This window comes from Pinus tabuliformis, chromosome 6 (assembly GCF_031772625.1).
Source record: "Pinus tabuliformis cultivar Carrire ecotype Pingquan chromosome 6, CPIR1, whole genome shotgun sequence".
In the NCBI taxonomy this organism is placed as follows: Eukaryota; Viridiplantae; Streptophyta; class Pinopsida; order Pinales; family Pinaceae; genus Pinus; species Pinus tabuliformis.
Window position 1 is genome coordinate 1,893,109,445 of NC_142292.1, and position 25,321 is coordinate 1,893,134,765.

The window sequence follows — 25,321 nt, forward strand, 5'->3', positions numbered from 1 at the left end:
CAAATCATAAAAACACTCGATATTTTCAATCTCCTTTCAACCGGAGGTATGTGGGCATGGCAGGTTTCCAATTTATTAATTCACTATAGAGCATCTTTTAAAATGTTGTACATAGTGGATTAATCTTGGATCCTCCTAATCCAATGACAATGATCCAACAACATTGTATTTCTTTTACATCTAGTAATATGAAAATTTCTAGAGAGCGGTTTACCAAGTCGGTGATTGCTAACCATCAAAGCCACTTAATTTCCCGTTAAAGATAACAGTTTACGAGGTCCTTTATAATAAACTCTTCGATGCTTCCAAGATCATATGACCACCAGCTGCTTTTGGATTTTCAAAAGGCATTGTTTAATGGGCGATATGAATATATATATTTTTTGAATTCCGCATTTTTTGGATTGCAAAATCTATTTTAATTTTTAGAGTTTTATTCCATTTAAGAAAAAAAACTGAATTGAACATCATCAAAAATCCCTAATATGCCTCCAAATTTCACAAAGTGACAACTGTAATCTGATTTTTAAAACATTCCAATCAGATCTAACAAAAAAATCTACTCCAAAAAAGCCAACCTTTTCCGAGGCGAAATAGTTAGGTGCTTAGACTACGTATTTTGGAAAGTCTCAACGCCAACGACCATCTCCTCGTAATTTACATGGACTTCTGCCAGACATGGGGAAACCGCAATTTTATCAAATGACGCGTGCTGTATTTGTCCGACAGAAAGTTTGACGTTGACGGTGTCCAAACTCCATGCGAATTCATGTATATACTTCCTATCTTCTTGACTTCGCTGTCACACCGTGGTATGACAGAACGCCTATAGATCATGGACTTTCTTGAAAGTCTGTTAAGCCATTCCAGCATGTAATATCACGGATCTAGGGACGTTATACACGTGTTCTTCGGTATGAAAAGCAATCCAACTCATTCAAGCAAGGTCGATCGTGGACGACAGGCTGTTGAGTAGGGACACGGACAGCTGGAAATCAGTTAGACGTGGCCCACATCACTTAGGAATCACTAATTGTGGTCGTGGCACTACCTTTATAATATATTACATCGATGCCTCCATTCATATCTCCCTGCCTTCTTTCTTGCTATCTTCTCTCTTTCTCTCTTCTGGGGGCAAATTTGTTTTAGTTTTTCAGATCGACTCTGTAGAGTTTCTGTTATTACACGAATTTGCATTATCCTTCGTCACCAGCAACCAGCAGACAAGATGGGCCGAGTCACTGCAATTCTCTGCTTCGTTTTTGTTTTGGGATTGATGAGCTCAGCCTCCTCCGCACCAGCACCGTCGCCGTCACCCAAGGCAGGAACAACAAAGCCGTCGCCAGTTCAATCTCCTACAGCGGGATCGCCCGCTTCTCCTCCGATAGCCACCGCCCCTACTGTTCCTTCTCCTGCGTCCGCTCCTTCTAAAGTCGCCACTCCATCATCCTCAGCCTCCTCTCCCTCAGTTCAACGTCCAGCATCTAGCCCCTCGGCTCAAGGGCCAGCCACAGCTTCGCCACCAAGCACCAGCAGCGGGGTTTCCCCCACCCCGAGTTTGGAGACGATGGCTATATTTGGAGCCGTCTTGCTTGGAGGAGCCGTCTTCCTCCTTTAGTTAGCTGTATCCTCCGTTTTTCTCTCTTTAGATTAGATGAGATGATTGTTTCTCTTTCTCGAATTCTTTTCTATGATTCCACTCCTGGTTTGCTTGACAGAGTGGATTGCCACCATATTCATTGGGCATTCATTATTGTATAATTACTATTTTTAATTCTATTTTAATAAGTATCCTTTACTTTCTACTGGTATAATTTTGTGAAAGCTTTTATGATTTTGTCATTCATAGAATGAACTGAGCATTATATTCTTAATGATACATAAACATGACACAACTTTCCGAAATAATAACAAAATACTTTACGAAATCGCTAATGCCTGTGAATAGTTACAATGTTATGTTTTTAATTTTTCGCATGGCTAGTGAAGATAAATGTTGTTTAGGTAGGCATATACAGAAAACAATTCAAACATATAAACGATTCAAAATCGTCATATATATTGTAATGGGAGATGAAGAATTGCAAACAGATTTGTTTTTATTCCTGCAGGAAGAAGCTGTGAAAGCCAGAGTCAGGAAAGGTGTCTGGAATGTTGTTCGGCGAATCAGAGGTTACTGTGGATCCAATTAATTTGGTAATTCGTGGGTCTTTGGCCTTCGAAAAATGCTACAAATTCCTGGGTAAAATCTAACTGGAAATCAGCTGGAGACATCGATATATATCCCTGGTAGGTCGCGGTACGTGAGGGCAGTCACATCCATCGTGGATAGACAGGATCTTCGATGGTGGTCAATGATTTTGATTCATTAGGTGCCAGCAACCAGATTTTGATTCAAGGATCGATACCCCTTATATGTGTCGTTTGAATTTTGATCAACATAATCAGATGAAACAAATTCAAAATTCTTTTACGGAGCTGGCCGAATCTTAAGATCCTGCATCATGAAGATAACCAAGTCTGAATCTACGTTTCCCAGAGGAAGAGAAATCCTCGATAACATCCCAAACATCGTTTCTCGATAACATCTCAAACGAGTGGGATGTTATTGGAACCCAAGAAAATGCCGCAGGCCTAACGGATTTGCAAAATAGAGTTAAAAAGATTTAAAAACAAAAATCACGTGTCCTGTCATGGGGCAAAATTTAAAAGGCTAATAAAAATGTAGGAGTTTGGTTTTTTAATCTCGAATTTGCAAAATAGAGTTAAAACTATTAAAAAACAAAAATCACGTGTCCCGTCATGCGGCAAAATTTAAAAGGCTAATAAAAATGTAGGAGTTTGAATGAATGAATGAATTAATTTATTTTTGTCTTAAAACTGTTTTCTATGAAATATGAACTAATTTAAAAGACCAAAATTGCTTTCATAAAAGTAGTCAACTAAATAACCAACATTAACTGAAATTGCTTTCATAAAAGTAGTCAACTAAATAACCTAACATAACTTGATAATGGATCAAGATACTTTATAAAAATATGGAAGAGTATGGAATGCTTATTAAATTGGGTAAAAATCTGAATTTATTAAAATAATATATTTATCATTTTGCATGAATTGAATTTAATGGAGAGGATGAGGACTTTTTTTAAGTCATTCAAGATATATCTGAAATCTATCTTAATAACTTTCAAAATGAAATTTAGATAACATTCAAAATGAAATTTATCTAAATGTGTGGTATGTTATTCATCAAAATCTAATGGTGTTGTCTAATTTTTCTATATTTTGGATTTTTTGGCTAATAATATAATTAGGGAAAGATTGTGATCTTTGGTTATTTAAAATGTTCTTTTCAATATATAATTAAGTTTAGCGTCTGAAAACCTCATTCGGCAATTAGCTTGTGCAGACTACACTAAAACTTTTGAAAAGCCTCTGAGGCAGTTTGATTGTGCAGCCTATACAGAAACTTGTGATTCTAACAAATCGCTATTGGATTTAGGGAAAAAATGAACAGAAAAATGTACCCAAAGAAGGGCCAAAACATAGAAGAGTGAGACCATGACAAAACTAATTGGGCATATAATTTTTTTTAAGAAATAAATAAAAATGCACTCTACTTTCTTAATGCTCATTTCATAGAAAAAGAGTTTGATCTAGGAGAGTAAAAATGTGCTCTACTTTCTTAATGCTCATTGCATAGAAAAAGAGTTTGATCTAGGAGCATTATTCAGATCGGGCAATCCCACATCTACTAAAACAATTTCTTGTATTGTGTCTTAGTTACAGTTTGATTTTCTATTTGTTTTTCATAAGGGAAAAGCATGGTTGAGTGTACCGTATTTTGAAATTCAAAGGGAAAAGGGTGGACCGACATAGGATGCAAACCATGGAATACATATGGAGTGAAAATCATGAATAAGTACGAAGTAAAAGCATGGAGGATGTGTAGAGGGAAAAGTGTGAATCATAACAAAATGGTCAAAAAAGAAAAGTGTGGAGCTTTAAGGTTGAAGCACATAAAGACCTAACTAACCTAGCTAGCTAAATCAAGACATTCTACTACATCAATAATACCAACCAACTTAGCCAACAAAAATATTATCTTTGAATAACTTGTGCATCTATCTCAAGGCTCCATTTAGCATAGTTGAAAGTATCCAAATGACATGTTATCCTCCAATATTCCTCTTTCTTGTACTAAAATCCAAAAAATAGACAAAAGATCCATCAAACCTCAGTTACAATTGTTGACTCTCTCTCAATGTGAATGATGTTGCTTGTGCCTTATACCATGATTTCTCCAATTACCAAACACAATTGATGCTCAAACAATGAAAGATTGGGATTTCACCTAATCTAGTTATATTGGTTGCATCTTTGTGCTAACTTACCACTTTGAATCAACAAAAAAATTAAGCCACTTGAGCTCTAAGCATATTTTTTTTGTATTTGGTTGGAATTATCTATGGGAATTCTTGTCTTTTGTAGCCACATCATCTAACTCTACTAATTTTTCATTTACAACTTGAATTTCGTTGAATTCCTTTTACTACTCAATAAGGGTAGTCAATGCATTGGGTTCACTACTCAAATATTGAATCTTCTCCCATAATTCATCAATTGGTCAATTGCGCTATCCATGCCTTTGTGTAGGTAATCCAAAAATTCATGTGCCTTAGAAACCAAGCTTACTAACCTTCTCCATGTGTTCTTGCAACTACTAATTTCTTTGAGAGTTCTTATCTCCCAACTTAGTTTACAAGAAAATGGTTTATTTCCATAACTAACTCGATGATTCTCACACAATATCCAAGAATTCTACATGTAGTTAGTTTGGGAAAAAGTCGAAATTGTCAAAATCCAACTCTTTCAACTCATCCAAAATGTTCTATAAGTGGACTTGGATCATCTCTAACTTGTTCTCATCCTACTTCTATGCACAAAGTTAGAGATTTCTATCTAAAATGACTTTGGCAAGCTAGACCTATAATTGTGTTGGTTTACTAAAATTCAACATGTCATTGTTCAATGTCCACCCCTTTATTAATGACCTAATGACCTACTCCATGACTAACCAATCCATCTACAATAAATCTATAAGATACTTATCCTATAAGTTGATAATGTGCTCTCATTATGTAGCTATAAAACTTCTAGGTCGATATCAATGATAGTCACTACTACACGAAAAAAGTATTTTAACCAATCCATCTACAATAAATCTATAAGATACTTATCCTATAAGTTGATAATGTGCTCTCATTATGTAGCTATAAAACTTCTAGGTCGATATCAATGATAGTCACTACTACACGAAAAAAGTATTTAAGAAATATATTTAAGACAAAATGATAATTTCGTCTTACAATTATCATTTTGTATTAACCCCTTTTGTGTTAGAAATTTTCTCATTTTATCTTTAACCCTTTTTGTCTTAAAATGATCATTTTTTCAAAAGGCGATTATTTTGGTGCTTTTCAAATTCGGTGCAAGATGTCAACTCTTCAAGCCTTTGGCTTTGACTGTTATAGGTTTTGAGAAGTGTTTTGAGGTTTCCGGATAGAAAAAATCAGTAAGGCAGGCCTCACATTTAAGGAGATAAAAAATAGAGGAGCCATGGGACATACAGGACACTGATCAGTAGGGCAAACCATCATTCACCATTATTCAGCTAGGAGCCGCCACGGAAAGATGAATCTCTACATCAAGCCACTCCTAATCGCTCTGCAACACAATCGTGCTTCAGGTGCATCTAACATCTTTGGTCTTCTTTTGTTGCCTGGGTATGTTCACTGCCCTCTCCAGATTGGGGAAGCGGGCAGGAGAATGACCAGGCCTCAAACGATGTCTAACACTACCCTGCACATGAAGTTTAAAGTGTTTGGTATTTTTGACAGTGGAATTTACAACATGTTTGACAACAAATTTACAACATCCTCGACCCTCGCGCGACAATCTTCACAGGTGGCAACGTTGATTCTCTATATGTTGATTCACTCAAAGTCACCTATGACTCCACCTAGATTGAATATACTTTAGAAGAGGGAAAATTATTTTTCCTTCTTGTCCTCGGTCGGATACGAGGTCATGATCCATCCTTGTTCGTACTAGAGAGATACAACTTCGATGTCCTGAATCCCACCTGCTATAACATGAAAAGTCTCATTGCGGAGATGATTCTACATCATTAATGGATTAAAAAAATTACAGTATATCGGAGCATGACACCAGATTGAAGAGCATCAAATAATATGTAAGTGAACAACTACCACAAGCTGGAAATATTGTTGAATTTGAATTATCATGGGTTTTCCATAGCTCTTGGATTAGAAAAGGAATTTTATCGATGTACATTGAAGAGGGATCTAAAACAGGGTTTTGTTATAATTCCTTAGGAGCAACTTAGCCTCCCAAAATGATACTCTGATATCTTCCTATACATGGGAAAAGACTAGATTTTCTGTTTTCACTGTCAACGATTAGGGTTAAACTTGATTCCACATGTTCACCTTGTCTTAGCTTGGGAGTCCCTCTACCAAAATATTTCTTCCACTCCAACTGCTAAAACAAGGAAAATTCTCATCATGTAGCCGGTAGCGAAGACATAGCATGTAAATGGGTATTGGTGGAGAATTCTTCCAAGATTCACATGGGAAATCATCGATTAACTTTTCAATCTACAGAGAAGCCTTTCAAATTTACATATCATCATGCAAAGATTAATTCAAAGTCAAAAACTAGTAAGGAGTCCAAGAAACCCAAACAACCAATCTCTCGAGGCAAAAATCTCACAAAATTTCTAAGTTCTCTCTTTATTGCTGGTGGTACCAAAAAGTCAAAGCATTTGTCACCTCCTTTTGTAAGTAACTCCAATTCATATGATTCTTCTAGGATAAAGGTCCCCTCCATTTATTCATATTAGTCTTTAATTCAATCTAGGCCATGTTTGAGTAAAGCATCCAAAGGGTACTCGAACAAAAGGAGTGGGATGGGTCAAAAGTCCATCACATTCTGCCCAGCAAGTGCAAATGTGGATTGGGACATTCACCATATGAGGAGAGGTGTCTCCATAGAATGGAAAATTTAACACCAAATCCAAATCCTCTTAGTTATTCTCATATACAACCATATAAAGGCACCTACAACCTCCCACTCCTTGAGAAGTACAACTATGCATTCAAAATGCCAATAAATGGCATAATCGTGAAGCATCACAAATAAAATGCATTACGGAAGTTGTAACAAGGAGTCTTGACAAACAAGACAAAGAGGATAAAAAGGATGTTGCTAGTTGTTCAAGTTTTGACTTGTTTGAAATGGAGAATTTGGAAGATATTGATATGAATATATACCAAAAAGTGCTTCCTGTGTATGGTACTACTCATTGGGAGACCAATAAGGCCATTGCAAGGGGCTTAATTGTGTGATAGAAGAAGGTTTGTAAGTTCTAACTTATCATATAGTGATCTTCCCTTATTGTGTTGCCTTAACTTTGCAAGCTATATGAAAATTCATAACTTGCAACAACTCAAATGCATAGTACAATGTTCATAAATCACTTGTTCTTGATGAGTAGTTTATTAACAACATCCAAGGATGATACTCTGCCTCATTGTGCAAGTTCATTCCCTGATGCTATGTTTACCTTGTAGATCACAAGGATTGGAATTTTTTTCTTGTTTCCTTTATTGGTGACATTGTCCACTTGTGACAACCATACCCTAAAGATGATTAACTAAGATCCTCAACATCATCCTAGAGCTTCTAACATAAGTATGGTAATCTTGCGTTTGAATCCTTGACCCACTAATCATCTTTTTGTCCCAATTAAAATTATTTCAAAGAATCGCATAATAATATAAGTATAATTTATAAATAACAATAGTCAATTTCTAATACCAAATTGGCTTAATCAGGTGGTCAATATGCTTACTTTGTCTTTCATTTCATCCAAGTTAGCAACTTAGTTTCCCATTAAAATATTTATTTTTCAAAATTTACTTCTAAGCATAAGATGCCTAATACAACATGAACAAACTATCTTTGTGTTTTCATCTTCTCTAAGTTTCTATGGCTAGCTCAAAAACATGAACCTTTCATGGTTGTCTCAGAAACTTGGATGTTTTGTTTTGTTGTTCTATCACATTGGTGCGAAAATGAATGATGATTTCTTTGAAGATGAGCTTTGTGACAACTAGAGATAGGTATCATTAATTTGATTATACCTATCACTCTAATAATGTGCAATATAATTATTGTTGCTCATTTTTGTGCCTATTGTTAGATTAAATTTGGCTTTGTGATAAATTCATGTCAAGTTTTCTGTTACCAATGGGTATTTTCAGGGTATTTCATGTAATATAGTCTATTTCATGGCTTGATTACTTTGATGACCTTACAACTATGCTTACATTGTCTCAAATAATTTAGCAGATAGTATGAAATAAGTATATGTATACCAAATTAGTGCAGCTATTCAGAACTGAATTCCTGTAGAAATATGATGCAATTATAGGAGATGTTGCACTTTTGAAAAATCGATGGAAGAGAGTTAAACTTCACACAACCTTAGGTAGAATTAGGCCTAGTTGTCGTGCTTTCGGTAAGAGATAAATTCCAATGCATGGAAATTTCTACATCAATTTACATTGGAGTTGTGGTGTATGACTATTGCATTTTTCCTTATCATAGGATTTATTGTATGGATTGTGGACCATAGAAGTAACCAAGGGTTTTAAGGACATTCAAAGTAGTGAGTTTGTAATGGTCTCTGGTACATGTAGGTTTGTGCATCTCTCTGTAACTTTAATTTGATTTCTTGTATGTGATTGCTCACTTGATATAATTAAGATTGCACTTCAAATATTATATAACACTTGTCGAGAAACCATAACTTTTGGCATATATTGTGTAATAATTTATGCTACCATAACAAAATTTGGAAATTCCAAGTTTTCAGGATTTTCTCTTTGTGTTAGTTGTATTATGTTTTGTATTCTATGAAGCTCATTATTATTAAATTAATACAATATGATTGTCTCCTTAACTGTGAAAATCTACTTATTCTGATTAACTCACTTGGGAATAAACCCTAAATTAGGACATGTTTGCAAAATGTACTGGAAAGTTGGGAATCTCAATCATTCAAACCACATAACATATCTCTTTTTGAAGGAGTAAAGGTCTCGTTCGTTCAAACTACATCATATACCTTTGTGAAAAGAATTTGACAATATATGGTATAACTATATTTGAAGTGATATTTATCATGTGTAAAATGAAAGGTCTTACTAGAGTCAACTTGACACCCAATTCGCTAAGGTTCATTAAGAGCTTCATTCATAGGGCCATTCAACTTAATAAGAGGGGACCATCTTGGGAGCAAACCAATTATTGATTTGAATCCATTTTCTTGGACAAAGGTGATGAACATGCTACAAAATTTCTTTTTTCTTTAATCTCAGGAAAAACAAATCTGCAAAGTTATCATGTCAGCATTGTCACCAAATAAGTGCCTTTAATTTTTTCTTGCAATGAATTTGAGTCTTTTCCTGTACCTAATTTTCAGCTGGTTAATTTTCTCATTTTGACTTTTTTTAAGAAAAATACTAAACTAATAAGCTAGAAACTTTGTTTCGGCAGATTCCAAGCATCATCTATCTAAGGTCTCCAAACAGGGTGGGATATTCTTACCCAGACAAAAAAAAATAAAAAAAATGATTACATTATTGGGGATATATTATCTAAGGTCTCCAAACAGGGTGGGATATTCTTACCCAGACAAAAAAAAATAAAAAAAATGATTACATTATTGGGGATATATTATGTAAGTACAACCTCGGATAACTATAAGTTTATTCTACAGGTCTATCTCATTGCCTTTCCCGATTTGAAAGTTTAGTGTTTAAATGTAAAACTTTGGTTAAAATTGGAAAGTGAAGTGCTTAAATGTAAATTTTTGATTGAGGGAAACCAAGCACTAATTCACTCTCACAGTGGTCTTTCCCTCTTATGTGGCATGAATATCTAACAGGTCACAACTCCGCCTATTGATGAGGATATGTACAAGTTTTAGATTATTTTGGCACATGCCATGAAAATACTTTAAGGAAATAGTATGTCTCTCTCGGTGTATATAACTACCCCCTGAAATCAATCCACTATTTTCATTATTGAAATAAACACATGCATGGAGTAAAATTGAAATGAATAAGGAGAAATAATTCATAAAATATAAGTGAAACTATATTGACTGAGCTATACATTTCCAAGCGTTAGTAATAGGAAACTTATATTGTAATGCAGTGGTTCGAGGAGTACCAAAATTCGTACAAAATCCTTTCTTTATCGTAAGTGAATCATATGCAACGTTGCAACTCTTTCCCAATAAGTGATCAACGGTATGTAGGAATGGTTCATATAGATATAAATCCCCAACAAATTTTATGTTTTTACATTTCTTCTAATGTCACGTGTCTTAACTTCTAGGTATATTGTTTTCCTTTCGTTTTACACTTGTCTTCTTTCTTGTAGGTATTGAAGTGGGTGTTGAACCATATCTATCAGGGCATGGTTTTAGTTCAATACTTAGAAAATCACATATCATAGTGCTCTGAACCTAATCAAATTGTTTTACCAATCTATTGTATTTTCAAAGGTAATTCTTACATCTACATATTGTGACATTATGTCAGGGTTACCCAAGGTAATTCTTACATCTACATATTGTGACATTATGTCAGGGTTACCCATTTGAGAGAGGTTACATATGTGAACTATGGTAATGTCTTTGATTTTTTTGGTTCATTGCATGGTTTTAATAAAAATAAAAATAATGTTATGTTAAATTAAAAATTTTATGTTATTATTTTTTTTATCAATTTTTGTTGGGTAGTTAAAGTAAATTTGGAAAAAAATAAAAAATAAAAAAATAACCTTTATTAAAATAAAAATTCCAAGTTATTATTATTATTTTAAATTACTTTTTTGTTAGGTGGCTAAGTTTAACTTGACTTGATCAAGTTACCAATGGTTTTTGTGCTCTCGATTTATAAGAACCCATCGTATTGCCCATGGTATTCATCTAGAATATAAATTATTTAAAGGGAGATTAAACTAGCTTAGATCCATCTTAACTCCGATCTACCAAGTGTGGAGAGGTATCAAATCTCTTGATATGAAAATATCTTAATATGAAAAGAAATTAGATCCCTCTCTGCAGTTGGTAGATCCGTAGTTAAAATGGATTTAGGGTAGTTATTTTCAAACACCAAAAATATATTAAACTTTATTCATAATTGATTGTTTTACATCTCAGTAAAGAGGATATGCTATCATAATAAATAAATAAATAAATATGTATGTACATATCTACTTAATTAATTATGCATGTATTTATGTGCATGACAACATTTAAAAATACAAAGGAAGGTATACATCATAAACTCAAATTTATGAAACATGGGAAGCGATCAAATTTCTGTAAATATACAATTTTTTATCATTTAATTACTTATTTTTTTATCATTTAATATAAAGAATTAATACATCACATGAAATTGAATGATAAAAAATTGTACACTTTAAGAAACTTGATGAATTTAAAATTAATGTTAAACCTATAAGCATAAATACATTCTTTAGAAAAACGAGAAACATAAAACTAGAGACATAAGTATAGCTTGATTCGATTATAAATGAATGTTTAATATCGTCTTTAATTATCATATTAAAAAAATGACAACATCAATATATTTCGATTTAAAATGTATCAAGCACAAAGGACCATATCTTTGTAGGTATAAACATTTTCTAAGTTTTTATTCGAAATAAATTTGCCCATTTAGAAATTTGATCTTTACAAGAATTAATTTCTTTTCATATTAATAAAATATTAAAATATTAAGTATTTAATAATAAAAATTAAAAATTAATAAATTGAGATTTAAATGCAATATAATGATGAAAAGTTTGGATGAGAAATAATATAGGTTTAATAATGAAAATAATAAATCAAATTAATAAAACAATTGTGAAAAATAATTATAAAATTAAAATAATATAATGATGAAAAGTTTGGATGAGAAATAATATAAGTTTAATAATGAAAATAATAAATCAAATTAATAAAACAATTGTGAAAAATAATTATAAAATTAAAATAATATAATTGTGTGTAGCTTATAAGGGAATTCTATAACTTGTGATGTGTATGTCACGTCTCCAATAAAATAAAAAATTAAAACCAAAAATTATTTACTTGATGTGGTCACAATGAAAATAAAAATATTATATTACTCAAAATAAATTATCTAGTTCATGTTCAAAGGAGTAATTCATTTTATTTCTGTAATATTTTCATTTTCTTTGTATTCATATATATATATATATAACCCAGATACTAATTAGTTGTAGAATGTGTCTCTTGACGCAACCAGTATGACTAGTATGTGAGTGATGTGTAAGTATGTCACGCTTCAATATATATATATATATATATATATATATATATCTATATATATATTTAATATATATCTATATATATATATATATAATATATATCTATATATATATATATATATATATATATATATATATATACTTGATGTGGCCCAAAAAAAATGAAAACATTATAGTACTCAAAATGAATTATTTAGTTCAAGTAATTCAGTTTGGGTGCTATAACATTTTCATTTTCTTTGAGTCCACATCAAATAGATATTATTTTTTATTTTTTATTTTATTGGAGACTTGACATACTTAGACATCACTCACATAATAGGTTGTAGAATGTCTCTCTTTGAGCAATAAAGTGTGCTCATCAAAGATTGATACAAACATTGTCTATAACACCACGGATGAATAAATCAGTGGATTTAAAATTAAAAGTCGCCAAGCATGGTGAACGATTAACTAAATCTTCAAAGTTAATGCAATTGTGATTAAGGTACAAAAATGATTAATTTCAATTAATTTGTATGATAAATATTTTTTTTAACAAATGTGTGGAAAATAAGTGTTTTCATTATAGGAAAACATTATTCCGGTATATATATCAAGAATTTTCAAATCGCATTTATCTACATACAAGACTATTAGGAATTTTTTAATCAATTTAGTTTATCTGAGATGTAGCTCTTATAATCTCTTGTCCTAACCTATTTAATATTTTGACTTAGTCAAATTACATAAGAATAAATAAAATAAAATAATTTTATAAATTAAAATAAGACTAAAGTAAAATAGTCAATTTACAACTCAATTTTTGGGCTCAAGATTTTGAATAAAATATTTTAACATGTAATATTTTACTTTAAAAAGAATAATATAATATTCTTAAACATGATATTTTTTCTATAAAATTATTCATTTTTACTTAGCAACCTAAAATAAAATCAATAAAAACAACTTTAAAATAAAAATAACTTCATGGTATTGACCAATGGTATGAGAAAACATGGTAATTGCCCATGCTATTCATGTCGAATATAGCCTATTTAAAAGGGGAATTAAATCAATGTAGATACATCTTAACTGCGGATCCTCTTTTAGAGTGAAAGAAAATCTAATCCCTCTGGGCACTTGGTAGATCCTCTTTTAGAGTGAAAGAAAATCTAATCCCTCTGGGCACTTGGTAGATCCGTAGTTAAGAGGGAGCTTGGTAGATGCGGAGTTAAGAGGGATCTAGGCTCCTATGGTAGAGATGTTGTAATGTAATGTTTAACATTTTGACTCTAAATAAATAAATAAATAAAAATTAAATAAGAAGATTAATGTAATCTAATGTAGACATTTTAAATTGGGAAAAATAAAATAATAAAATAAAAATGACCCACGGTATTGAGAATCTATGGTATTCATGTGGAATATAGTTTATTTAAAGGGGAATTAAACTAGCTTAGATCCATCTTAATCCTACATCTAAGGTGGTATGAACCTAAAACTATTTTGATCGCACTGAGAGATCTCTCCCACCCAATATGTTAGAGATGTCACGCTTAACATTTTAAGTGGGTCAAAATAAATAAAAATTAAATATTAAATAAAATAAAAAACATAAGGTGGTATGAACCTAAAACTATTTTGATTGCACAATCTCCCACCCAATATGTTAGAGATGTAACGCTTAACATTTTAAGTGGGTAAAAATAAAATAAAAATTAAATATTAAATAAAATAAAAAAGAACATAGAACTATCTAGCCAAAGATATAAAGATGTTAGAGATATTGTAATGTCCTATTTAAAATTTTGACTTGGTCAAAATTAAATAAAATAATAGACATAAAATTAATAAATATATTTATAATTAATTATTAAAGTTGCTTTTTGATCTCTCTAGGATGGTGGCTTCACATGTAGTGAAAAGAGATTTGATCCTCGTCTTGACATGTAGTGAAAACAAATTTTATCTCTTGCCTGACATGTAGGTACTAACTAGTAATAAACGATTTAGTCTAACTTATAGATTAAAAAATACATAAAATTAATAATTATTTTTATGTGGTGAGGTGTTTCCCTCTGGGAAGAACTTCAAGAACTCTCTAGATGCCACTCTACACCATTGTTCACCATCAGATTCATTGTTAGACGATTGAATAATTGTCTTCTCCCAATTAAGCCGTTAATATTAAGTATTATTAAACATAAACATAAAAACATTAAAAAAAATATTTGTTAATGGTTGTTGTTCTTGTTTCACTGTAATTGATTGGGTGAATGGATCTATTGAAAAGTTGTATTGACTCATAACGGTAAGAATCATCACTAATTCATAGCTCTTATAATCATTTCAGTTGTTCTTTCTTTAGGTTTCAGAGTTCTACGTATTCGATTTATTTCTATTGTATTACAAGCGTTTAAATGGCTTCATACAATTCTTATTATGGCGAAGGATTATATTTATGTATTTGCCTCCATCTTTGCTTATAGGAAAAAAAATGGAACTAAGCGGTGATTCCCCTATAACGGGTTATGTAACCACCGCTTTGACCTCTACAGAATTGAGGTAAATGAGGACTAGTCCAACTGCATCTGCTTGTGCGTTCCTCCTTTTGTGAGGTCAATTGCACCCTACGTTGATGCTTCCACGGGTGATGGTAGTGCTTCAACTTATTATTTTGTTTCCTCTCCCTTCTCTACGGGATCAGTTGGTTCAAGGTAAATAGCTAACTCTATATTTGTATTTGACTCATGGATTTTGCCTAATATAATATTTCTTCACTAGCAGTTTATGCTCGATTTGCATTTGCATTTGGAACCTCAAAAGGCTATGTAACGTGTTCCGCTTGAAAAGGAAACCGGGTTATGGAAACCAGAGCACAAACATGTATGCTTCCCTTTTCTCATTATTTAAAGCACTTTAATCTTATACTTCTGCCCATTAAATCAATAATATACGGAAAAAATAGTCATCTGAATCTTAGAATGTGCTAATGGTTGGGGAAATAATCATCTACGGGCCAAGCTTTCCCTTAAATGAGAATAATAGGGCAATCGAGCTGTCCGATTTCTTCTTTTTATTCCCGATCCATGCTGTGTCTCGAATCCTTTTATCAGGGCTTTTCTATCCAATAAAGGAATCGAAGTCTGCTTTTCAAAACCCGCAAGTATGGCTTGCTCTATATAGATATTATAATTTTGGTATCAAAGCATTTGCATCATGGAAATGCAAAGATGAGGACGATATCTATAAACCATAGGTCGGATGACCATGTGAAAATCAGTGTAAAGGAGCTGCAAACATTACCTTAGAAATGTTTATGAGGGTTTTCTGAGTTTATAATCTACATAATCTAAATGCATAAAAAAATTAAATCTCAAACTTTTTAAATTTTTGTAGAGGTTTAAATGAGAAAAACTATGAGGAAAATAAATATCAAACTTGAGGAGAGAGATATTTTTAAAAAGAAACTCATCGTACAACATTTGATTTAGTGATAAGAGTGTTATGTTGATTGCCGCAAATTATGTTTCAGCCGAGATAAATCTTTATTTAAAAATAACTATAATCTAAAACATAAATTAAATTAAATTGAACTAAATTAAAATTTTAGAAATATTATTCTAAATAATTATTTATAATTAAATTGAAACACAAATTTTTATTATTCACTTCATAATTATAATTAAATTGAAAATTTCATAAATACTATTTTTAAATTGAAATAAACATATTTAGTGAAACTCAAAATCTAATCTTCTATTTAATAATTATTAATAATTCAATTCAATTCTATTTTAAATTAAATTAAATTCAAATTTCAAAAATTCTATTCCAAAATAAACAAAGTGATTATTTATGATTATTTAAATTATCTAATTTTTAACAAGTCAAGCTAAAGATAAATATGCTCTATCAAATTTTTAAAGATTAAAGATTCGAGAAATATCTTTATAGTCCAATAGACAACAGAGAAGAGAGGTTAATTGTTTGAACTCATTATTGCCCATCAATGAAATTCCAAAATATTTCCAAATTCCTACAATAAGTTAGATAAGTTGGACACCTCTCATGTCAAAAGTTGTGGAATTATTCAAGCAACCCAAAAACCTCAAAACAAAACTGAAAGAATAAAAAATAGGTCTTATTTATATTTGACATTCAGAAATTATTTTAGATTAAATTCGTACACGCGTGAAAAAATCACAGCCTAACATAGACCAATAAGCACAACACAGACAAATAAGTGCGACAAACAATCATATCATGAAAAGTGAAATTTCCATAAATAATAAAAGACTGCACACTCCAATGCTTCTGCGACAATTTAAAGAAGCGAAAAATTGAAGATGTACAGTCGTCCCATCCACACAGAACCGAGGTTAACAAAGCCTGCCCTGTTGCTGGACCATTTATCATCAATAAAATAATCCCACAACTGTAGATGAAGAATGGAGTGTTTGAATTTTGGATATTGTCCATTGCAGCGGCGATGTACACGCCGAATTCCATCTACACGGCTAATAAAGTTTCACTTGCAAACACTTCGACCATCGTTACTAGGTCTTGGAAGTGCGTGACAATAACTCTCCTATGGTTTTTTACAGTTGTCTTGGCCTATACCACGATCTACATATTGGCCTTCTTCCTGGTTATGTACAACGTGGGATTCTATAAATATATGAACTCAAGAGAGTTTCTTTTCAATTCAATTTCAATACTTGCCTTTTTCTTCTGTGTCCTTGCGAATATAAACATGGTTGGGTACCTAACCATCGTTACATCTGTGTTGTAGGAACAATATTACAGCCCAGCTACCTTGTGGAAGAGGAGGTGCATCATCAAGGGAAAATGAACAAATGTCTTGTTGCTCTTTATGCTTTACTTTGTATTTTAGCTAAAGCGCTAGACTTTTTTGTTTTGCAGTCGCTAAGCTAGAGAGTCATCGAGGTGCATGGATAGTAACTAAGGCAGTGCATGCCACATTCCTTGGTGGGTTGATGTGCTTGGTTATGTCCTGGAGCATGGTGATGCAAGCTGAACTGTAATCAGGAACGCAAGAGTACTTTCGTAGTGTTTATAACAGGTGTAGGTAGACTATGACCTTTTCCAATTCAGAAGTGTACAACAAACAAAATAAAATTTCATACTTCACAGTTACTGGACATATGGCCCTATATTTACGGTTTCCAAGTTAATAAATAAACTTAGATACAAGAATACCCATTGGATTCCATAATAAAACTGCATAAGTTCTTTTATTTTATTTTAAAATAGGCTAATCCAAAATGAGTTTCAATGTTGATTGGAAAAGTAATTGGTCTTTAGATATATCCAAAACAATTTGGATTTAGAGCAGAGACAACTTCCATTGTGAATGAAAAACAATCTACATACTAATAAAAAAATTAAATAAATATTTTTCATTTGCAAAATAAAATTCAGGCATGGTCCAGAGTGCAACTTGTTTTCTCATGTGGTGTATTTATGTGAACATTTTTCAAAATACTCATCTCTGTGAGTTTTCATTCATGTCACTGAAATTTGTGCCTACAGAGCGAGACGCAATCGATGAGGTGAGAGTATGGTTTACCAGAGATTAGGGTTTCATTCACTGTCCATTTCATTTATGTTTAAAATTTTAAAATATAAAATTGATACTACAATAATAAATCTAAGCTTAAAAAACCAAACTAAATAACCTAAGTCTACCCACACTTTAATTTGTAAAGCCAAAAAATTTCAAGTTCCCAAAATTATTCTGGAGTCAATTAGAAATGTTTCATTTCCATTCCTAAATTCCCCACAAATATGTGAATAGAGAGAATGAATATAAAAAATATTAAAAGTGATTCCTTATCCAATAAACAAAGAATTGGGATTCTCAAACACCAATTTAATGCTTTGCTTAGTTATAACTTTAAAACTTATATGTGTGTGTGTGTTTTAAATTGTTAATTTTAAGTGGATGGAATTTAATGATACTATTATTTGACAAAATCAATTTATATGATCAAAATATTTAAATTTTAAATATTTATTTCCTTTCAATTTTGATTAAAATTAACTTACAATTACAATATTCTAAAATTAAATTAAATTTTTACGTTGTAAGGAACTTCTTTGGGAAAAACTCCCTTGTCTTATACTGTTTATCCAATGTGTTAGACGATTAAAAAAATTCCTACCATTAGATCATCATAGGCGGTGGAGAACGCGTTGGAAGTTGGTTACAATAAATGTTGCTTTGAAAGTTGGCTATGGTAACAAGCCATGGAGAAAGCCTCGATATCGAGGGATGATTGCTCACCTCTTTCACCGCCAATGGACTTAGTGCCCCAACTATTTGTCCCATCTCTGTAAGTTCTTTCCAGTAATTTAATCATTCCAGTCATGAAATTCCCTTTCTAGGGTTTCATGCTTTTCTTAAATCCTAAACTTAGGGTTGAAATAGGTATTTGGGGATGAAAAAATCATTTCCATCCTAGGCGATTACAAAATTCAGTGTATGAACTGAATGTAGGACGCATTAGACCTCTGAAGTGTTTGCAATCTCACCAGAGATTTTGACTAAAAATGATTTTTTCTTCATAACAATATGCTTTAGAGAAATATGTGGGTCCTTGTGTAGACACTATTTTTTTTATATGTGTAGCACAACAAAGCTTTGGGAGTGCTAGGGGGTTGAATCTCCTGGGTGATTTAACTTTTAGGAATAATTCATGCCCAATGGAATTAGATAGTTTCGAAATTAGATGGCTCATTAGAGGAGTAGGAGGAAACTTTCCGTGACAAAGCTCTGCTCCACCATCATCATCACATGCAATTTCAATGTAACTGATAACGTGGCCGATGAAGTCGCACTCAACCACCCCAAGTTCTTTTCCCTATCCTTGTAACTTCTTTCTGTCAATTCAATCATTCCAACCATGCAATTTCTTTTTTGGGGTTTCATTTTTTCCTCAAATCCTAAATCTAGGGCTGAAATAGGTGCTTGGGGATGAAAAAAAATCATTTCCATTTGAGACGATTGCAAAAATTTGTGTATGAACTCAATGTAAGTAAAAATTGTTGGATGCATTAGAGCTTTGAAGTTTTTGCAATCTCACAAAATTTTTTGAATAAAAGAGGCTTTTTTCTTCATAGGAATCTGCTTCAGAGAAGTATGTGGGTCCTTGTGTAGACACTATTTATTGTTTTTTTTTTATATGTGTAGCACAACAATGCTTTGGGGGTGTCAGGGGTCAAATCTGTGGGTGATTTTTAGGACTAGTCCATGCTCGACGGAATTAGATGGTTCCTAGGAATTAGATTGTTCATTGGAGAAGTGGGAGGAAGATCACCTTGACGAAGCACTACCACCACAATCACCATCACATGCAATTTCTAATACTTACACTAAATGCTTTTGTAGTTTAAGACAGGTTAAGTTTATTCAATGAGTGAAGATGTGAGAATCTGAAGGTATTGTTATTATGGTCCAGAAGAATGGTTAGATTATAGTTTTAACTTAATGTATTTCTTAATCAATTTTAGGCATTCAATCGTGTCTTTATTTACTCTAATAGTGGCAAGGGATCTTGTCAAATTCTTTTCCTTTATTCGACAACGCATTTCAAGTTGCCATTGTTGATAAAAGAATATTATGACCATAAATATTATGGAAAAATTAAATTTTATGAGATCGGTCAAGGTTTTCATCTTGTTTGTTTTCTTTGTTGAAAGTGTCAGTCTTTCCTTTACTAGTTTTTGGAGTCTCATTTTCCAATTTATCACAAAGCTTCACCACCCTTTGATGTATAAAAATATTGGAATGTTCATGCTCTTTCAATGCATTCATTCATGTTGGCTTCAATGGTCATCGAACCGAAATGCCAAGATGTGCATTATATTTTCCATGATGTCTACTCCAATTATATAATTAAATCATTTGATATATGTGGTCGAGAGGATGATGATTTCAGTAGCTATCAAAATGCATTGAGTTTTTTGAAATATGAAAAATATATAGAATTATGGGTGCAATACATTATGTAATAAAATACATGATGGACATTGAACGTTTCATACAAACCATTCTTCTTTAAGAAAATATTTTCTCTTAATCCCCGGGCAGAAGTCTCTTGGAATAAATCAACGAATTTTGTTTAGAAATTTGATATAAATCTCATCCTTCTTTATAGTAATATTTTAATTTAATATACTAGTTTATTATGTCACTCACATATACCAATTTATTTTGTAGCCTAACAAGTGAAGGAAGCTTTCACATACAAGTTTTTCATATGTTTGGATATGAAGTCTAATGAGCATAGATGGATAAATGTTATTAGTTTTTATTCCTTCACCAAGAACCAGCCAATGTTTGGCCAGAGTATGAATGAAATTCCTGGGACATGCCACTCTAGGAATACCTAGGCATAGGAGAGAGTTGCATCCACTGAAACACCGAGAATTGAAGTTGGGCCAGTTAAGATAAAATATCGCATTGCTTTATTGCTGAACCACAACCCAACTAATGGAGAAATGTCCAGAGTTATAATGCATTCCATGCTGAATGGTCTATAGGTGAAAATCATAGAGGATCACCATTAAATTTTATATGATTGATCCCACCAATTTCTAGTGGGTCCAAGGCTGATGTGATTTCTCCTTCTCTGACTAACATTGCATGTAGCTTTAATGTCATGTCTCGTGGGCCTTTTTTGGATTTTTGTTATGGTTTTTATTTATGTGATATTTATAATATTTTCATTCTTACTGCTACAACGGAATATACTTATGTGAAGGATTTCATTCTACATTCATACTCTCCTTTCAACATAAAAAAAAGTATATTAGGAATTGTAATAATGCACCTCACACGAGAAGAATTTGTAGTAACAAAATATATGTAACAAAAATAATTATTAGAGGTTTGAAATGATAGACATACAAGTCTGGAGGAATGGGATTTTGATTTTTGCAGGGTCAAGACTTATGGGTGGAGCTAGCATAGTAGAAAATTGTGTTCATTTATCACAGACTAATGATATATGATTCTGAATAGATGTTCTTGGTCTTTCAAAGGGTACAAACCAAAACCAAATCCCTTTAGATTTACTAAATCCTTTTAGATAATAGAAGTATTTGTGGTAGGTATATTCTTATGCCTCATTCATTCCTCTATTAATAATTGGTTTTGTTTAACCACTTGTTGCCAAAGGCTTGTACAACTAACCAACCTCCATATTCACCATATTTTTCTCGTAGGAACAACCTTCCCAAAATGATGTTCTTAGATACCACACTTATTATCTATAAGGTAAACCAAACAATGGTTAAATAAAATAGGGGTAAGAAATCTAATGCACAAGAATTAAAGTGAAGAGAAATGAAGATTAAAACATTGAAAGAGTAGTGTTAAGAGATTTGTTCATAACATTCAACAACGACGCACACATTTACACATTTAGAGCTAGAAAAGGGATATACAATAGGTAGAAGTTGTGAATATAGAATATGTACAAGTTGTGATCCAACACTACAATGTACATTGGAGGAACAAATATAATATCACTCTCTATGTTGATTATTAAAGTTTGAGGTTAAGTCAGTTGGAAATCTTGAATTTGGTGAAGGAAATCTCAAAAGCCAAAATATATTGTTGTCACTCTAGTTTGTTGGTTATTCTCAAAACCTCTTAAAGAGAATTATAGAGCAAAATACAAGTGGTAGTCAATGATATCAGTCTGACATTCTGGTTATTTGAATGGGTACATTTGTATGAAAATTCAGCAAAGAGAAAGCAATAATAGTCAGTAGGAGTATTCATGGGAGTATTCATGGGAGAGGATGTACAAGGTATAAAAATACGGTATTAGGTAAAGCAAAAACACATTGATGGGCTACAAGTACAATGTTGAAAATGTTAAGCATTCCCTCAATTGACATATTGCAACTCAAATCAATAGGATAATGAAAGAGGAGTTCACTTTACTTTCAACACCATGTTATTTCTCTCACTCAAATTCTAACATATCACATTTTTGTTCATTTATGCTCTTTCTCCATTTGTTTTCTCTTTACGATGTTTCGTTTGCAACATCTGGTGCAATTGCTAGTTATAATTAATTATTAAAACAACCTTTTGATCCCTCTAGGCTAGCCCACTTGACATGTAGTGAAAAGATATTTGATCTGTTAGGCTAGCCTGCCTGACATGTAGCTACCAATAATAAACGACTTAGTCTAACTTATAGATGAAATGGTATTTTCACAAGAATCTCGTGATACAATCTCAGGCAAGATTGTGAATTTTTCGTTGTTTAAAATAGATTTTTGAATGCATAAATGGATTCAACACCCTAGTCACCCGAATTCAACAAATTAAACAACTTAAACTCAAGTTTTTTAATATATTTGTGGGATTTTGATTAAAATTAACCAAAACATTGCTCTAAAGAAAGACCATTTCCTCTATAAATTATACTAGTCCGTCATAAACTAATAAATCTTTGCGAGTCTACAACATGTCCTCTTCTGACTAAAAATAAAAATAAAAATAAAAAATAAAAATGGCTAAAAAAGATAAGTATTATGCCTGTCCTCCTCTCAATAAAATTAAAAATAACCATATCAAAATAAAATAATAACAAAAACAAAAATGAGCCATGCTATTCATGTCGAATATAACTTATCTAAAGGGGGAATTAAACCAACTTAGGTCCATCTTCAACTCCTACCAAATATAGAAAGGGATCAAATCCATTGACATGCAAACTTATTTTAGAGATGAAAAGATATTTGATCCCTCTTAACATTGGTACATCCGGAGTTGAGATGGATCTATGCTAGTGGCATCATAAGCTTATGTGCAATCATGTAATTTTGCACATAGTTACCAAATTCTCTAAGCTCATGTGCAATCATGTAATTTTGTACATAGTTACCAAATTCTCTCGAATTAGATTTGGTTCATGGTAGCTAATCACGTGAATGACCGGTTCATGATAGCTAATCACATCGATGACTGAAAATTCAAAAAAATGAGGATTTATAGTTTATTCACATGGATTTGTTAACTCGGGTGGAGGCTAGGAAATGGAAACTATATTGTGAGTGGGAAATTTCCCAATTTTCAATTTCAATAATATTTTGAAGGGTTTAGAACCTTGAGACAACAAGAAAAAGAAAATAAGAGTTTGAACATTAAACTTGAAGTTGAACATAGTTTTTAAAAGAAAATAAGAGTTTGAACATTAAATTTGAAGTTGAACATATTTTTTAAAAGGTAAACAAATTTTATAAAAAGTAATTGATTTTTTAAATGTCTATTTTAGGGAGGAATCTTATAAAAATAAGTTTTGAATATTTAATTTTAAATAGAAATAATTTTATATAGTATTTAAAATTAGGGAGGGATATAGTTTGAGTTTTGGATATTTAATTTTTAAGTTATATTAATTATAAAAAGATTTTAGAAAATATTTGAAACTAGAGAGGAATATAGTTTTGAGTTTTGAAAAATAGAGAGATTTTAGAGATAAAGACAAGTGTGCTTGTGGTTTTACTTTAACACGGTTAAAAATATTTACGCTGACAAAAATTATTTAAAATTTAAATAAAATTTAAAAAAAATTAAGATATATATATATAAATATATTCCAATTTTTCCCTTATTAAAAAATTTCCATACAATTTTTTTGTATCGTATCTATTCGAACCCTAATTCCAATTCGAATTTGGTCGCTATTATGAAAATTAAACCCACCCCATAAAATTATGATGAAAATTAATCAATCCAACCCCAATAAAATTGTTTGTAGTAATTGATTCTAATATCTTTCAACAAATTAACGTCCACTTATTAATGTTCGCACAACGGTTTACTAGGACGGCTATTCTTAACCATTTAAAATGTCTAATTTCCTGTTTGTTATTTTGAAGATAGCCGTTACAGGGTCTGTTGTTGTTAACTCTGGGACACTTCCAAGATCATATGACTACCTGTCTTTCGCTTTTAAAAAAAGTCTCCACGCCACTCTAGCGATTATTACCTTGTAATTTAGTCCAACCTCAACAAAATTTTGGTGGGCCAATACTTTATCGAACAAAGCAGTTCCTATTTCCAACCCTATAGCATTATAAATGCTATGTCCTTACACTAACACGTTCCATAAATGCTCCCTTACATTATTGTCATTCCGGGCAAGTGCTATTTCATGGACTATAGCATCATTAATGTGGCCTGTGGCCTGACATAGGGTCGATTTAATACATTACAACACGCCGCGCGGTGATGAGAGAAAAAAAAAAAGAGCGGCGTGTTGTAATGTCTTAAATCAGCCCCATGTCAGGCCACATTAATGATGCTATAGTCCATGAAATAGCATTTGCCGTCATTCCGTGGGCATAGACAGTAGTACAATCACACTGACACACCTGAATATTTCTGGACAAGCGCTTTCAGGTAAACCATACCATGGATAACCGCTATGTACAATACATAAAACCATACCATGCTATGCTATGCATCTGGATGGGGCATCTGAGATGTGACGCGCTGAGCAAGCATGTTACTCCATGTTAACCGAACAATTCAAATTCAAATTCGAAATTTGAACTGGTGAATCCGCCCCGCCAAATTCGAAGTTTGAACTGGTGAACCCGCCCCGCCCAAATTCAAAATTTGAACATCGATAATTGCTATATCTCGCATTTCAAGTCGTCTGGCATCATGGTTCAGGGCGGCCACGAGACATATATCTGGAATTCCTTCCTGGGGCAGCGCGCCGGCGGAAGCCCCGACGAGAAGAAATTCAACGGAGTGGGCATAAGCCTCATGGGCAACGACAACGCTGTAACGGACGTTGTCATCTTTTCGGCTGCTGTG

At 32.3% G+C, this 25,321-nt stretch overlaps 1 protein-coding gene and 1 pseudogene across 1 annotated transcript; both read left to right on the forward strand.

The window, feature by feature from the left end:
- Window positions 1-1,144: 1,144 nt before the first annotated feature.
- On the forward strand, window positions 1,145-1,627 carry LOC149266726 (uncharacterized). Its single transcript, XM_089397282.1, has one exon. The coding sequence runs from the start codon at window positions 1,229-1,231 to the stop codon at window positions 1,616-1,618; it is 390 nt and encodes a 129-aa protein (XP_089253408.1). The 5' UTR covers window positions 1,145-1,228; the 3' UTR covers window positions 1,619-1,627.
- A 15,264-nt stretch (window positions 1,628-16,891) lies between these two features.
- Window positions 16,892-17,495, forward strand: LOC149266727 (uncharacterized; annotated as a pseudogene).
- The last annotated feature ends 7,826 nt before the right edge of the window (window positions 17,496-25,321 follow it).